The 13,385-nt window shown below is 42.9% G+C and overlaps 1 protein-coding gene across 4 annotated transcripts in view; it reads left to right on the top strand.

The window, feature by feature from the left end:
• The window catches only part of LOC118214493 (low-density lipoprotein receptor-related protein 1B-like), a 457,936-nt gene that overhangs the window by 391,344 nt on the left and 53,207 nt on the right, over positions 1-13,385 (top strand). For all 4 annotated transcript variants that reach the window (XR_004762629.1, XM_035394488.1, XM_035394487.1 and 1 more), the window contains 5 exons: positions 720-836; positions 4,638-4,744; positions 6,205-6,337; positions 9,383-9,489; positions 10,882-11,014. Coding sequence is in view for 3 of the 4 variants with exons in the window: in XM_035394488.1 (XP_035250379.1) it covers positions 720-836; positions 4,638-4,744; positions 6,205-6,337; positions 9,383-9,489; positions 10,882-11,014 (597 nt within the window). In the remaining variant the exon portion in view is untranslated. The remainder of the gene's footprint in view (positions 1-719; positions 837-4,637; positions 4,745-6,204; positions 6,338-9,382; positions 9,490-10,881; positions 11,015-13,385) is intronic.

Genomic DNA, 13,385 nt, shown 5'->3' with positions numbered 1-13,385 from the left:
ATATTTCACCCTCTCAGACTGTCTGAAGAACGGAAGGTGAATTCAGCCCCGAAGCAGACGGAGGAAGATAAATGTATTCAAATTCTTCCGCGGTTCAATATCAAGTCAGTACTTTCTTAATATACGGCTGGGGACTGGCACGCAAACATAGGACTGCAATATGAGGATTAATAGAGTGCATCTGTTCATATGACAGAATCTCACAATCAGATGAGGTTAATTTTTAATGATACCACCCAGTATTACTACAGTGTGTAGATCACAGATCAGAAGGATTAGTCTTTCAAAAGAGTAATTTAATCAAGGCAGCTTCTGCACTTTGAATAATGTTCATCCAGTGCACCACATAAATTCATTGTAATTACTGAGTGAGTCTCGAGCCCTGGCTAGCAAACGCTGCGTTAAGGAAGACATGCTGTGAGTGTTAATTGCACCCTTAAAATAAGCAGTGTTGGCTGTGTTTATTAATATATTGAGAAAGTCCTGGAAACTATTGTTAAACGTCCACATAAACTTTTATCGACGTCTATGGCAGCAAAAAGGGGACCATTATCAGAATTTTGTATTCCCTTAATAAAAAGCAAGTGCTAGCGATGTCAGCAATGAGTAATTTCTGAAAGTAATGGGCATTTAAATTTATTTAGGATTGTTTGACTCCACATGTTCGTATCTGCGTGCTTCCAAATGATGTCTGTTTGTCCGTCTGTTCCTGTCACAAGATGAGAAGACCTGCGGACCGCACGAGTTCCACTGTAAAAACAACAACTGCATCCCGGACCACTGGAGGTGTGATGGACAGAGTGACTGTGGGGACAACTCGGACGAGGAGAACTGCAGTGAGTCTCTCTCTCTCTCCCCCCGCCTCCTCGTGCGTATGTGTGCGTTTCTCCATCGTGTTTATCGCATCGTTCCCAGCACGTGCATTCGGATGGCCATCGCGCCGCTTGGGCGGTTTGGATTCGAAAGTGAGCGTCTGTTTTGTTCGCCTCGGGTGTCGTATCTGTATGTGTGTTCCTTTCAGCTTTGTGTTTGAATTAGAAAATGTCCGTAGACCCCGGGCCCCGACCTGTCTGAAAGCGGCTTGAACGAAAGCCGAGTTTTTGTTTTTTTTTGTTTTGTTTTTGTTTGAGCGCCGGTCTCCGTGGCGATCCTGCCTGGGTTAACCGTCCGCTCGGGCGGCCGGATCGTTTACCCAGGCTCCCCGAGGCCCGCTCCGTACCCCGCCAGGCTTGGCGCTCGGCCCGCGAACCCCGTCACGCTTAAAGAAGCACTTTTCCGCTCGATCGCTCTTGGCAGTGCGCGGCGCGAGAGCCGCGGTCTGAAGGCCACACGCCCCCCCCCCCCCCCCCCCCCCCCCCCACACACACACACACACTCTGCTGTTTATTCCCCACCCAGCGATTAAACTCCCTTGAAGGCGTGCTGCTGTTACTCCATCCCCTTTGCAATATTCACCTTGATGTTTTAAGGCAGAGGCAGAGTCTGAGGTGGAATGCTGTAGATGGTGTGCGCGGAACTGGACGGCCTCCAAATAGATTTTATCTGGCCCTTTCGCCAGCAGCTCGGCGGTGCGGCCATTTTGGGCCGCGTTAACTATTGGCTGCCTTCCTTTGCCTTTGTTCCTGTTGACGTGCCTTTGTTCTGGATCTCCCGAGAGCTTTGGGTAATTACACCCGGCCGTAACCCAGAACGTGCCTCCCCTCCCCCCCCCCCCCCGCGCTGCCCGGTCGGGTGGAAGAGGGGCAGCGGATGGGTGCCCCTGTGCTGCTAGCGCCCCCCTGCGTGCGGGCGTGTCTGTGGTCCGCTCCTGCAGATCGCTGGTTTAGGCTCAGCAGCAGAAGCTCAGTGTTTAGGTTAGAGTTGTCCTTGTGCTGCATGTGTTCACTGTTAATCATTCAGGGTGTAATGGAACAAACCCTGTTTCTCAGAGTGAATAGGACAACTGCTCTGTCAATGAAAGCCTTGTGTGTGTGTGTGTGTATTTGTGTGTATTTGTGTGTTTGTGTGTAATGTGTGTGTACGTGTAGGTATGTGTGTGTGTGTGTGTGTGTGTGTGTGTGTGTGTGTGTGTATATATGCGTGTGTGTTCATGTGTGTGTGTGTGTGTGTTAATAAGCGCTCTCGTTGTATCCTGTGCTGTTCCTGGTGTTAATGCTGTCTCCAGCCCTGAATGTGTTCACATGACTGAGCGCTGGAGCCAGCCTCAGCGCATAGCGAAGCTAGCGAGGAGCGAAAGCTCACTGTGCGGGAGAGCGAGACAAGGTCAGAGGTCAATCTTAACCAAACCCAGACAGAGCGTGCCAGGTCCCGTAGCGTGTCTACTCACTGCCTGTGGCTTGGCCCCCTTCCCCTAGTCATTAGCACTGATTTGTTTGATGCTCCTTGTTATTCATTCATGTGAACCAGGGGTGTGCATAAACTGCATTTCAGCAGAAAGGCTTCTCAAAATACTTTGTTGAAAGGCCAGGTCTGTAGGCCAGTGAATTATTGGGAGTAAATACAATAAACAGCATCAGAAATGACAATGAGCTATCATTTTATATCCCGCTTTTTAAACTGCAGAAGCTAGCGCAGAAATAGACTCTTGCATTTACATAAGGACCAAGGCCACCAGCTTGTCTCCCCTTGTTTTCTCACATTTTACTTCAGTCCTTCTCCAGCTAGAGGTTGTGACAGCCTCTTTGCAAAGTCCCTGCTTAGTTATCCCAACTGCACCAGTAATCTAAGTTGAAAAAGTAACTTTAATTAAGCACAGATGATGATTGACAGCAGTGTTTGTAAGCGACATGTGGTAAATTTAGTTAGATTACTTAATACCATGGACATTTTTACCTGAAGTATTTTTAAATGATTTTGTCAGAGGTTTTGTTAGAAGCAGCGGGAAATGCCCACATTAAAAATGAGAGCAGTTATATAACATCTAACTTGCACAAAGAAGTTGAATAAATAAAAAAATACATTTGTGATTCAACTGATTAACTAATCATGGTCTTCAATCAAGACTTTAATCAAGATCCGGCGTTTTAGTGCTGGACTAAAACAAAAACCTGCAGCCACACCTGCCTGTTTCAGATAAGATTGGACGCCCCTGCTTTATGTGGGTGCATTTTTCTTTTTACTGCAGTGATACTCAATCCTGGTCCTGGAGAGCCAAGAGTCTGCTGGTTTTTGTTTGTTTACTTAAGAACTGGCTCAAAGACATGCTTTTCATAGCGTTGAAACTTCCATCTGTGTTCACCTTCCTTCCTGACACCATATTAGATCAACAAATTGTTTTTATAAATGTCCAATTAGACACTCAATTGTGCGATTAGACACCTGACTGTGCAGTTGGAGTGCCTGTGGGGACCCCTGGAGGATAAGCATTGAAGTACAAATTCAAATTCCAGCAGGAAGCAAACTGCTGACCCTAATAATGACACCAATGTCTGTGCATGGGAGGGAAAAAAACCCATCAGAATGTGATTTTCAACAATTCAACAGAAGTCTGATTTATATAACGAAATTATATTGCAGCAAGATCACGTTTGTGCTGAAATTGTGGAGGGGTGGGGGGTGGCTGTCGGAGAGGGGTCAGGTGTTTAAATAGATTTTTGCTCTAATCTGCTTCTCTTTATTGTCTCACTGCACATTAGCAGTAAATGTTTTAATTATCCAAGTAAGCAAAAGCAACAGTGAGTCTGTAGCTAATTCTGAATTAAGCTATTCAGACTGGCAATTATAATGTTTTTGTTTATATGTAAATGTATGTGGTAGTTTATCATTTGTTTATCATATGTGGTTGTTTACCTTATTTATTTAAAGTGTATCATTTGAAATGATTAAATATATTTTTGAAACTGTAACTTATCATTTTCATTATCTTTTGAGACATGGCAAAAAAGTCAAAAAAAAGGAATTATTTGCCAGTTGACTCAGCTAATAGGCAGGTTTTTGAAGGGGTACTCCCCTTTCTGGAGTTTCTATAGTATTTTAGGTCCAGTGTATGTTTGCCATTGGCACAGACAGGTTTTGCGTCGGATGAAAGATGTTTTAGATGCTTGTAGAGGTTTCTGGTGACCTGTTGGCTTTAGAATGACTGATATAAGAGCTCTAAAAAGTACACTTCAGGTAACCCCAATACAGCTTGTACAGTGAGCTTTCCAGAGCCTGTACATATGAGTAGATTGATTTTATAGCATTTAGTCATTATCATAAGCATATATATCACCTTTTAATGTATGCCGGTATGCCTTTCCTTGAGGGTTTTCGGTTTGCATACGCCACAGGAAAACATTCTGTCCATTATAGTAAAGGTCAGTTTTTGAAGGCTAATCGGTTAATATACAAATGCACAGCCTCACAATGAGGCATAGCATTTCTTTCTTTCTTCTTCTTCTGGAGTTACGTGAAGTGCGTTTTCTTGCTTTATGCTACAAACCACCAAATGCCCCATACCTGCCATTGCAAAGCAGGTCAGCTGTCAGAAACGTATCCTTCACCACACGCTGGGTTGTGCACTAAAACTGAAGAAAATATCAGTTATTTTGTCAATCAAAATAAATCACCACAAGGTTGAGACCAATTCATAGTTTAGGGGTGTGATTTTGTGTTGAGAATGTTGGTGGTGAGTTCCGTTTCTGCTCTTTCACGTGTAGAGCCGGTAACCTGCACCTCCAAGGACTTCGTCTGCTCCGACGGGGAGTGCATCTCCGCCCGGTTCCGCTGCGATGGAGACTACGACTGCGCCGACAACTCGGACGAGGTTGGTGGGCTAGCGCCCGCCGGTGCTGGCGCTCGCCGGCTGCCGCGTTACACAAAACACCCTGTCCGTTTCTGATTGACCTGCGGCCCTCACATCCAATATGGCATATAATGTATCAGTATTTACGCTTTGATTAGGCAATTATATTTCCATGGATACTGTAAGAAAACAGCTCATCAATGTACAATGGACAAATACTTAAGTATTTTGTAGTACTCATTGTTTGTTATTTAAACCCCCGTGAAATTATGCATATAATTCGAATCAGTTCAATTCAGTGTTATTTGTATAGGGATTTTTACATAGACAATGACACGAAGACGCTTTACAGTGGAAATAAGAAGAAATTGGGCAAAAAAGAACTGGCCTGAACCCCCAAAAAGTGAGCAATCGAGGGAGAAATCCTTGCCCGGCTCTCTCCAGCGGGAGGTGTGAAGTCAGCCTACCGTGTGAATGGCGCTCCTCTGGTGACGTCGTTTAAGCTTGTGGTGATTAATGTCCATCACGCAGGGAAGGGGCCTCTCATTAAAACTGTGAGCGATTACACAGTGCCGTTCCACATATCCCACTGTCCTTCTGTGGGGAGAACTGCGTGAGCTAGCAGCGTTTAACTAATGCACTGCAACGCTCGCTTTTACGGATACGGGAGAGCTGTCTTATCAAACCAAATCAAATCGAAAATCCATTTACATAGCAAATTTCACAAAGCATTTGTCACAGTATGTTTTTCAGCATAAACTATCCCGCAGTTCCCGCAAAAGCAAGTGTAAAGCAACACTGGCAAGGAGAAACTCCCTGGGCAGAGCATTACTGAGACCCCCTGGGAGGAGCCAGACTCAATATGGAGAGCCCCTTCCCCACTGACCAGCTCAGGGAACAGAATAGAATAGAATAGAAATGAGTAAAATAGAATAGAGTAGAATAAAATAGTTAAGCAGTATCACATGAGAGCTGACGCTGTTATACTGCATATCAGGATGGTTGTAATTGAGCCTGAAGTGTAATATAGCTTTTATGCAGCAGTTATAGTACCCTATAAGCTATTTATTAAGTAATGATTGAGACAATTATTATGATTTTGTGATTTATTCGGCACCGGCAACACGTATAGTTCTTTCAGGATTCCATTTTTAAAAATAGGTTTTTCTTTCAACCATATAAATTAAAATGTTAAAAAAAGTGGAGTGATATATGACAGTAAAAAGTTCCACTGCTGCAGTTCTGTATATCAGTACTGTTGGAATGCTTATGATCCAATCAAATTACTCGACCGGAACTAACTGTTGTATAAAATAGAATAACTAGATTTTTCCCAGGAGAGGATTCACAGTGACCAATACAGTCAATCAGTCAGATCAGTCTGTAGTTGGTCGGTTGTTCAGGGCGTGTAACAGGTCTGTAGTTTAACGTGGCTGTGCCCTGCTGGCTGACTGTAGGCCTCGTTTTCCTCGTGTCTGCAGAAGGACTGCGAGGCTCGCTGCTCAGACGACCAGTTCCAGTGCCTGAACCACCTGTGCATCTCCCTCAAATGGCTCTGCGACGGACAGGAAGACTGCAAGACGGGGGAGGACGAGACCAACTGCCACAGCAGCGGTGCGAGCGTTTTTTTACACGTCCGCTAGTGTCGCGTGCGGCTAACCGACATGTCTGTCTTCTGTTAGCTACAGCGCTCCTCTCCCTCTCTGCCTGTGCTTGTTTGAGCATGTTGTGCTTTTCCTTTGTCATATCTATTCATGTATTAATCTATCTCAGTGTCTAACAAACTTAGCCTGTCCGTAATGACTGTTCGGTGTTAAAGACACTTTCCTGTGATACATTTCCTCTCTGTGGTAAGTAAAGTCATTTATCTGTTTCTCTTTATTACGTTGGCAGCACATGGAAATGCAGATCAAGGGGAACCTGGGGGGAATAAGATTGGTTTATAAGCCTTTTCTTACTAGAAAGGCCAACACAAGGGTGATTAACTTGAATGTGACTGCATGAGAATTGAAATCATGGGGATCAGACTGTATGCAAATTAATATCATGGTGATAAGACTATATGCGTGTTAGAATCATGAGGATTGGATATTCTGGTTTTAGAAATAAGAGAAGAATAATGTAATGTGAAATATTGCACCATAACTAAATTAAGAAATAACTCATATGGAGGCAATTTATATATTCATTACACTTTAATGCACAAAAAATGTAAATGAAAGCCAGTTGTTGAAGTGCCTGTGCCATACCTTCCTTTAAATAACATTTCTCAGCCGTCTGGAGGAATTATATATCTCTTATCTCTCGTTTATTGATATTGCTTACAGTAAGTATGGGAATTGCTTCATGTTCAGCTTGACAGATAAGAATTAGCGTTATCACTCTGGCTTGTTGCCAATTATGCTAATTTGAACGTAAAATGCAAACAAGCCCACGCTAATCTTTACTCTCTCCCACATAGGCCTACAGTTTTACAATACACTTTCATATGATCAGTGCACTGGCTATCCGGTTACTTGGACAGGAAGGTGCGGGGTTATGGGAGCTCCGTTATTATTGGTCAAACTGAAACTGTTGGCTAACTGAAGCACACAGCACAGGTAGTTGCACACGGCAGATTTAGTCACCGTCTCCAGGCAACAGTCCATTCCGCTTGATGAACTTGCATATGCTTTTCCAGTACGGCTATTGCCAAATATTGCGTTATGCTATATACAGCTAAACGCAAAAGTATTATGACAGTGACAAAATTTCAGTTGTTTTGGCTCTGTACTCCAGCACTTTGGATTTGAAAGAATATAGTAAATTAATACAGACTGCCGGCTTTGATTTTGGGGTATTTACATTCATATTGGGTGATCCATGTTGGAATTACAGCCCTTTTCATACATAGTTCCCCCATTTTTGGGCTTTAAAATCATTTTACGAATTAACATAATCTTAAATAAAGTCATCATATTTAGTTTGTGGTTACAAATTCTTCGCATTTCATGACTACCTGAAGCCTGCGAGCCGTAGCCATCACCAGATGCTGGGTATCGTCCCTGATGATGGTCTGCCAGGCCTGTACTGCAGCCGTCTTCAGTTCCTGTTTGTTTGGGGGGATTTTTGCCTTCAGTCTTGTCTTCAGCAAGTGTAACACATGTTCAGTTTAATTCAGAACAGGTGAACTTAGCCAGTCAAGAGCATTCTACTTTTTAGCCCTGAGAAAACTCCTTGGTTGTTTTCGCAGTACATATGTTTGGGCTCATTGTCCTGCTGAAAGATGCAGTGCCGTCCAATGCCGTCCTTCAGTACACTTCAGCATTCATCCTGCTGCTGCCGTCAGCAGTTGCATCATCAATAAAGACCAGTGAACCATCGATAGGAATACATACCCAAACCAATTACTTTTGGTCCCCAAAAATGGGGGTACCATGTATAAAATGGTTCAACCAATATGGATGTAAATGCCCACAAATTAAAGCTGACAGTTTGCCCCTTACCAATTTCAAATCCAATGGAGTACAGAGCCAAAACAACAAAAAATTATGTCACTGTCCAAATACTTACGGATTACACTATTTATAAATAAACTGTGCAAGGAGATCCAAAGACACGTTTGTGCGGATGTACTCAGGTTTCTTTTATTTTTCATGCTTAGTCTCAGGGCAAACCCATTTGTAAGGCACATTTCTCTTCAACACATGAATTTATGAAATTTATCATAAGAACTTTTCATGAATTAATTTTATCCTGTCTTAGAAGACTCCAGCTTTTCTTTTCTTCTAAAGTATGAGATTAATATGAGCTGTTTCACTATGCTATCTCTGTTAGTGCACTGCAGTGGTAGATGAGGAGTTACCTGAGGACAGTTTCAGTGTATATTGTTATAATTGGATAGGCCTGTGTGATGTGTCCAAATGTCTCCATTTCCCAATTTATTTAATTGGGCCAAAGCCCTCCTCCAAGAAACAAATCAAAACGTTGATCTTCTGGCTAATGTCATTACATTAAATACCTAGTGGCACATTTTTGTTTCATCTGACTCCAAGACTTGGGACACTTGTTACTGGGTGAAAGTATGTATTTTTAGGTATCATTGCTTTGAATATCGTCGTTTAGCCTTGAGCTGTTTTACTCTAAAACAGGCATTCATTCCACAGGGTTTATACAACAGGCTTATGACAGGAGAGAGCAGCCAACAGGCGTACCTGCAGACAGAATAACCGGTGCCATTGGACTGGCACCTGAGAACACTTATTAATGATAATCACAAGTGTTATGACACATTATCATTAATAAGTGTTCACAAGCGTTATGATACATTTTAGAGCCTTCGTAAGGACCAATGCAGGATTTGAGATGGGCACATGTCCGACAGAAATTGGAATTCTCATCCAGATATTTTGATTGTGGGAAACTGTGTTCTGTTGATAAACTGAAGCTGTGTGTATGCTGAAGCTATTCTGAGGCTGTGTTCAGTTGATATGCTGAAGCTGTGTTCTGTTGATATGCTGAAGCTGTGTTCTGTTGACATTCTGAGGCTGTGTTCTGTTGATATATGAAGCTGTGTTCTGTTAATGTACTGAAGCTGTGTATATGCTGTAGCTGTGTTCTGTGTATATACTGAAGCTGAGTATGTGCTGAAGCTGTGTTCTTTTGAAATCCCTGCTGCAGTCGCCCCTTCCTGCTCCCTGAATGAGTACGACTGCGCGGGCGGAGGCTGCGTGCTGGCGGGCCTCAGGTGTGACGGGCGGGTCGACTGCCAGGACGGGTCCGACGAGGTCAGCGCCACGCCCTCATCCTTCTGCTCCGCGAAAATCTGCTCCAATTCTCAGCTTTACTTAACTGTGGATGACCACTGCGATTAACACTGATAAATGATGGATTTCTGTCTATGGGATTACTGCAGAAAGCGTTTCATTAGCAAGGATTCAAGGCAAAACCCCTGACTTGTTGTCCCTATGGGTCAGAAATGAATATCTGATTCTTACAGTTGGTGCAATAGAGAGAAACAGTCTCATATTAAACTGCACTGTGCCTGCTTTGGCTCAATCACCATGTGACGTCACTTCATCTACAGAACCTGAGTTGAGCTGCGGAAAAGTGATATACTCCAAAAACTTGAAAATAGGACATGGGATGCATTTTACATCGCCAACATGTGAATTATACATATTATAAATTGTCAAAGTATTTTAGCCTGGAATTTTTCTTTTAAGAGCCTCGTAGCCATGGACATTGAGAATAGCTTTGCTGTTGCAGAATATAGCCTCAAAATGAGGTGGCAAAGAGGATGCATAACTTTTTCTTTTTTAATTCTTTTGCAGAATTTTAATGAAATTTTTTCTTGAATAAACTTTGTGGTAAAGTGTAGAAACTGAAGATAAAAAATGTAGCGCTAAAGTAAATTAAAAGTTCAGGACTCCAGTTAAGGACTTAAGTTCTTTGCCTGAATGCCATCCAAAGAGTTATTGTTTCTGGATAGTGAGAAAGCAGAAACCCAGATTCCTAACAGAAAAATCAAGAACCAAGCTTAACAACCAAATAAAATCCACGATCAAAAGACCTTTAGCTATAATCTTTGAAACATTCCATCAATGGCTACATGAATAAGCTTGTTACTTAGGTGTCCTCTTTTATGTTTTTTTTTTTTTTTTTTAGTGCAGTGGTGATGAATGCACTTCATTTTAAATCATAATCTCCTTTCAATGTCAATTGCACACTTTAGCATTTAATTATGCCTTATTTCCTTATTCATTGCATTTTGAAACTATTTAAAGAACAGAGACCTCATAATTAAGCAATTATTCACGTTGTGCACATTTTGTCCCCTTGAGAGACACACGCACACACACACACACACACGCACACACCTTTGTGGGAATTGGGCGTCTCTAATCTCCATTCCCTGGGAAATTCCTTTTCCCCCACAGTGCTGCATATACACAGGTTGACTGTGTTAGAGAATGCCCCCCTTACACAGTGTTGCGTGTACGCATGCACAGGTGGACTATGTTAGAGAATGCCCCCCTTACACAGTGTATTGTGTACCCATGCGCAGGTGGGCTGTGTTAGAGAATGATCCCCTTACACAGTGTTTTGTGTACACATGCGCAGGTGGGCTGTGTTAGAGAATGATCCCCTTACACAGTGTTTTGTGTACACATGCGCAGGTGGACTGTGTTAGGGAGTGTGGGGAGGACCAGTTCCTGTGTCGGAACCGCGCGCACTGCATCCCGCTGCGCTGGCGCTGTGATGATGTTCAGGACTGCGTGGACCACAGCGACGAGGAGAACTGCAGCCACGGTACGCGTTTTTTTTTAAATTTGAACGCTGTTTTGCAAGGAGACCAGGTGACTGAATCCAGGCCAATAGCCCGTGCTTTCCTGTGGGTGACCCACTACTGACCCTAGGCTGTTCATTGAATTGGACACATCAGAAAAGTAGAAGCCTGATTGTGCTCTGCTTGTTATATTAGCCTTTGCGATGTTTAAGTGTAACGCAGAGCCTAAATTTATTGTTATTATTCAATATTATTGTGCTGTATTATTGCTTTATTCCTCCTGTGCATTAGAACAGTGGTTCCCAAACTTTTCCAGCCTGTGGACTGGCCAAATCTGAGTCTCAAAGTCTCAGGGACCGCCACACATTCTAAGGGCAACAACATCATGCATTTCATTATGACTCCCGGGGCGGCAGAGTAGTATAATGGGTAAGGAGCTGGTCTTGTACGCTAAAGGTCACAGGTTCGATTCTCTGGATAAAACTGTCTGCTAAATGCCTGCAATGTAATATAATGCCTAACTGTAACTGCTTGGGACTGGCGCTGGTATATGGACTGGTGTTTGGTAACCATGGCGTTAGAAGACCTCTTGACTACAGTCTGACATACTCTCACGTTTAAGAACAATCTGTCATCAGTCATGGGTTTTTAGTCTCAGAGGCGCAATTCTGCAAAGACTGGGAATCATACAGCTTCACACATTGTAAGACTCAAAGAGGATTCCTTTGGAGATTTATTTTTTAAATCTCAGCTCTCCTCTTCCTGTCGGAATCTCACACGACGAAGGAAAGGAGGGAGACAGCACTGTGTATACGAAATGGGCTACGGAGCTGCAGCGACAGCTTTCGGCCACCGCCACACTTGTGTGTGCGCAGTGGTCTGGGCTGAAACAAGGAGACGCTTTTCGGTCAGCATCGCCATGTTTGCTGCTGCAGCCTCGTCATTGCCAGTACGCTGAGGTCAGACAAAGACATCGCACTTACGATAGTATTAAACATGTTTGATCCTGTTGGAACAGTCAAGACAAGAAAAAGACTATTATGAAGGCTTTGACTGAGAGTGTAACCATCGGAAACTAACCGCGTGTCATGACGGGGATGCCCGCCAACTGAGGTAAGACTGGCGGTATTTTACTGTCTTGGAAGACGGTGAATTTGCTTAAAATATAGTCTAAGGTCAGGATTGCATGCTTTACAGTGCCACAGAAACTTGTGAATATTATCATTCCCCTTGACAGTGTCATCAGGGGACAGGCCATAAGTTTTCACTGTTACCCTGATGACACCCAACTCTGCATTGCTGAGTCTCGATGACACAAGCCCCATTGATGTTCTCCAGGACCGGAAGGCTCAAAACTTTCTCCAGCTCCATCCTGACAAGAGAAGTGCTAGTCATTGGAGCGAAGGCTCAGAGACAGAAGCTGAGGACTAAATTAGTTTGGCATTTAGTTTGAGACACCAGGCAAAAAAAATCTCAGGGTCATCCTGGACTCTAATCTCAGTTTTTTTTGCCGACATCAGGAATATAACAAAATCAGCTTTTTATCACTTAAAAAATATTGATAGAGTACAGCTGTTTATCTCTCAGGATGATTAATGCAGGCTTTTATCTTTAGCAGGCTTGATTACTGTAACGCCCTTCTTTTTGGTCTACCCAACAAAGCCATTGGTAAACTCCAATTTACACAAAACTCAGCCGCGCATGTATTAAAGGCCCTGCCCTGGTTACCTGTAAGTTTCAGAATTGATTTTACGATCCATTTATTGGTCTGTAAATGTTTAAAGTGCTTGCCGGACATGTTTTAGACTCCGTCTGTCCCATGGGCTGTACTCTGAGCTATAACATTGTACATGCATACTTACCTGCTTTATATCTTGCGTTTTATTCTGATTTTAAATTAAGCACTTAGGAATTGCATCTTATGCACGAATTGTGACATAAATAAAGTTTGATCATTTCATTGATTCACTTATCCAGCTGAGATATGCTAACACAGAATAGCACTTCAGCACTAGAAGTGCGGTGTCCTACAGGGTAGAGTGGATTGCTTTCCCACGTACCTGTTATAGTGCACCAAGGAAAAACGAATTAAAGTCTACTCATATTTTTTTCCAAAAGTTTGATTATTATTTCACATATATATATATTTTTTGGACCCAAGTGTTAATTAAATCCGGGCCATAGTGCTTTATGAATGTTTAAGAAAACTTCCTAATAGCCTTAAAGTGCCTAAGTCTGAACCAATAGAGTAACCATGGCAGCAATAGAAGATTTATTATAAGAGCTATGAAAGCTTGCATAGAGCAGGCATTCATATTCCTGGTGCTGAGAAATAAAACTGCAAACGATTGCTCTGCAGGTACAAAAGTGTGCCTCAGAATCTCAGGAACTATG

This window comes from Anguilla anguilla, chromosome 15 (assembly GCF_013347855.1).
Source record: "Anguilla anguilla isolate fAngAng1 chromosome 15, fAngAng1.pri, whole genome shotgun sequence".
In the NCBI taxonomy this organism is placed as follows: domain Eukaryota; kingdom Metazoa; phylum Chordata; class Actinopteri; order Anguilliformes; family Anguillidae; genus Anguilla; species Anguilla anguilla.
This window is presented reverse-complemented; position numbering and strand designations above follow the sequence as displayed.